This window comes from Austrofundulus limnaeus, unplaced genomic scaffold (genome assembly GCF_001266775.1).
Source record: "Austrofundulus limnaeus strain Quisiro unplaced genomic scaffold, Austrofundulus_limnaeus-1.0 Scaffold597, whole genome shotgun sequence".
Lineage (NCBI taxonomy): Eukaryota > Metazoa > Chordata > Actinopteri > Cyprinodontiformes > Rivulidae > Austrofundulus > Austrofundulus limnaeus.
In genome coordinates, this window is record NW_013952999.1 from 9,482 (window position 1) to 11,165 (window position 1,684).

Below are 1,684 nucleotides of genomic sequence, written 5' to 3' on the forward strand. Positions count from 1 at the left end.
CATCACTTCCTCCTCTAAACGCCTTGAAATTGGCCTCTGTCTCTTTAAGAACCACCTTCTGCTTCTGTTCTGTCCCGTTCGGTGGTGGGGGGTGGGTGGGGGGTCGCATCTGAAAATACATTTCCTCAAAGGTATTTTTAATCTGAAAAGAGCTTCACTGAATGAAAACTAGTGTTAGGAGTTCTGCAGACAGTTAGGTTTCACTTTCACTTTCACCCAAGAGAACCGCAGGAGTCATGGGCGGGGTGTGTGGGGAAGGGGAGGGGCTGCACTCTGCCATGAGGAAGTTCGGCTTAAAGACACGTCCCAGGAGCGTTTCTGGTACCAAAAGGCGTTTCTGGTCCCAAAAGGCATTCCTGGTCCCCACCTGTCGTTTTGCTCCTCAGCATGGCTTCATAAAAACGCTGCAGGATTTCTCAAACATGCATGAATGAGTCAGAGCAAGGCTTTGGGCATGTTTTTTTATGAGAGTATAACATTATAACATGATATAAAACTCAAAAAAAGTTGATTTTACATGAAATTGCCCCTATAATGATTTAATGTGAGTCAGTGATGTCGTGCTGACAGCCAATCAGGATCCAGTAGAACTTTGTTCCATCGATCACAGCTCAGCTGCACACACTAACTTGTTTACCATGGGTCTTAACATAGGTGAGCACTGAGCACAAGTCAAGTGCACCCAGTTTTACATCAAATGGATAATGTAAGGTTTTGTGCAGTGACTACTGGAGGTGTTTGTTGTGAGAACGCTGGTGGAATTTGAGCCCACCGCAGTTCCTGAAAGACTTCCCACACTGTCCGCAGAGGTACGGCTTCTCTCCGGTGTGGATGCGGAAGTGCCGGGTCAACGCTCCGGAGTGGCGGAAACACTTGGCGCAGACGGAGCAGGTGTACGGTCTCTCTCCCGTGTGGATACGAAGGTGGGTCTTCAGATTTTCTAGGCGGTTGAACTCTCGGTTGCACACAGTGCAGCGGAAGGGGCTGCAGCCCGGTGGGTACAGCTGCAGCTTGGACCGTGGGCCTCCTGGTACCGGCACAGGACAACGCTGCTGGAGCCTCTGGCGGCACTGACCGTAGTGCCTCCGCAGCAGACTGGGCAAGTGGAAGGTCTGGCTGCAGAACTTACACGTGTGGACGGCAGCCAMGTTCCGGACCGTCCGGACATGGACTCCGTAGACTTGGGGAGGAGCTTGGGATATGGCAGTTGGTTCTGCCACATGGGAGATGTTTGCGAACTCCGAGGKGATGGACTGGAGATCTGCAGGTAGTGGAAGGAGGCTGGTCAGGTTTGCAGGATGAGCTGCTGAAAAACATTCACATGGTAGGTGAAACAAATCATGAAATTATATTTGCAATTATAATGCAATAATTGTTCCACATATGATTTATTGTATAGAAGTCTGGGGACATGCATACAAAACAATCACTAATCCTATTTTTATTTTACAAAAAAGAGCCATAAGAATTATCAATGTCAGCAATAGTAAATCTTCTCTCCCCTGCACTGTCGATGGCGCCTATGGGCTAATATGGTTGTAGATTTTTGGCACCAACACTACAACAAGATATTTAGCTGTGTATAAAGTGAACCCTTCCAGGTTGACCAGGTTAGTAACGTAGAAACCGTCAAAACACATGAGGTCTATCAAGCAATTAAAGAATTGTTTGTAAATAAATCTTT

At 47.6% G+C, this 1,684-nt stretch overlaps 1 protein-coding gene across 1 annotated transcript in view; it reads right to left on the bottom strand.

The window, feature by feature from the left end:
• Positions 1-450: 450 nt before the first annotated feature.
• Positions 451-1,684, bottom strand: part of LOC106531108 (zinc finger protein 697) — an 8,306-nt gene continuing 7,072 nt past the window's right edge. The window contains exon 3 of the mRNA XM_014026876.1: positions 451-1,306. Coding sequence (XP_013882330.1) covers positions 726-1,306 — 581 coding nt within the window. The 3' untranslated portion in view covers positions 451-725. The remainder of the gene's footprint in view (positions 1,307-1,684) is intronic.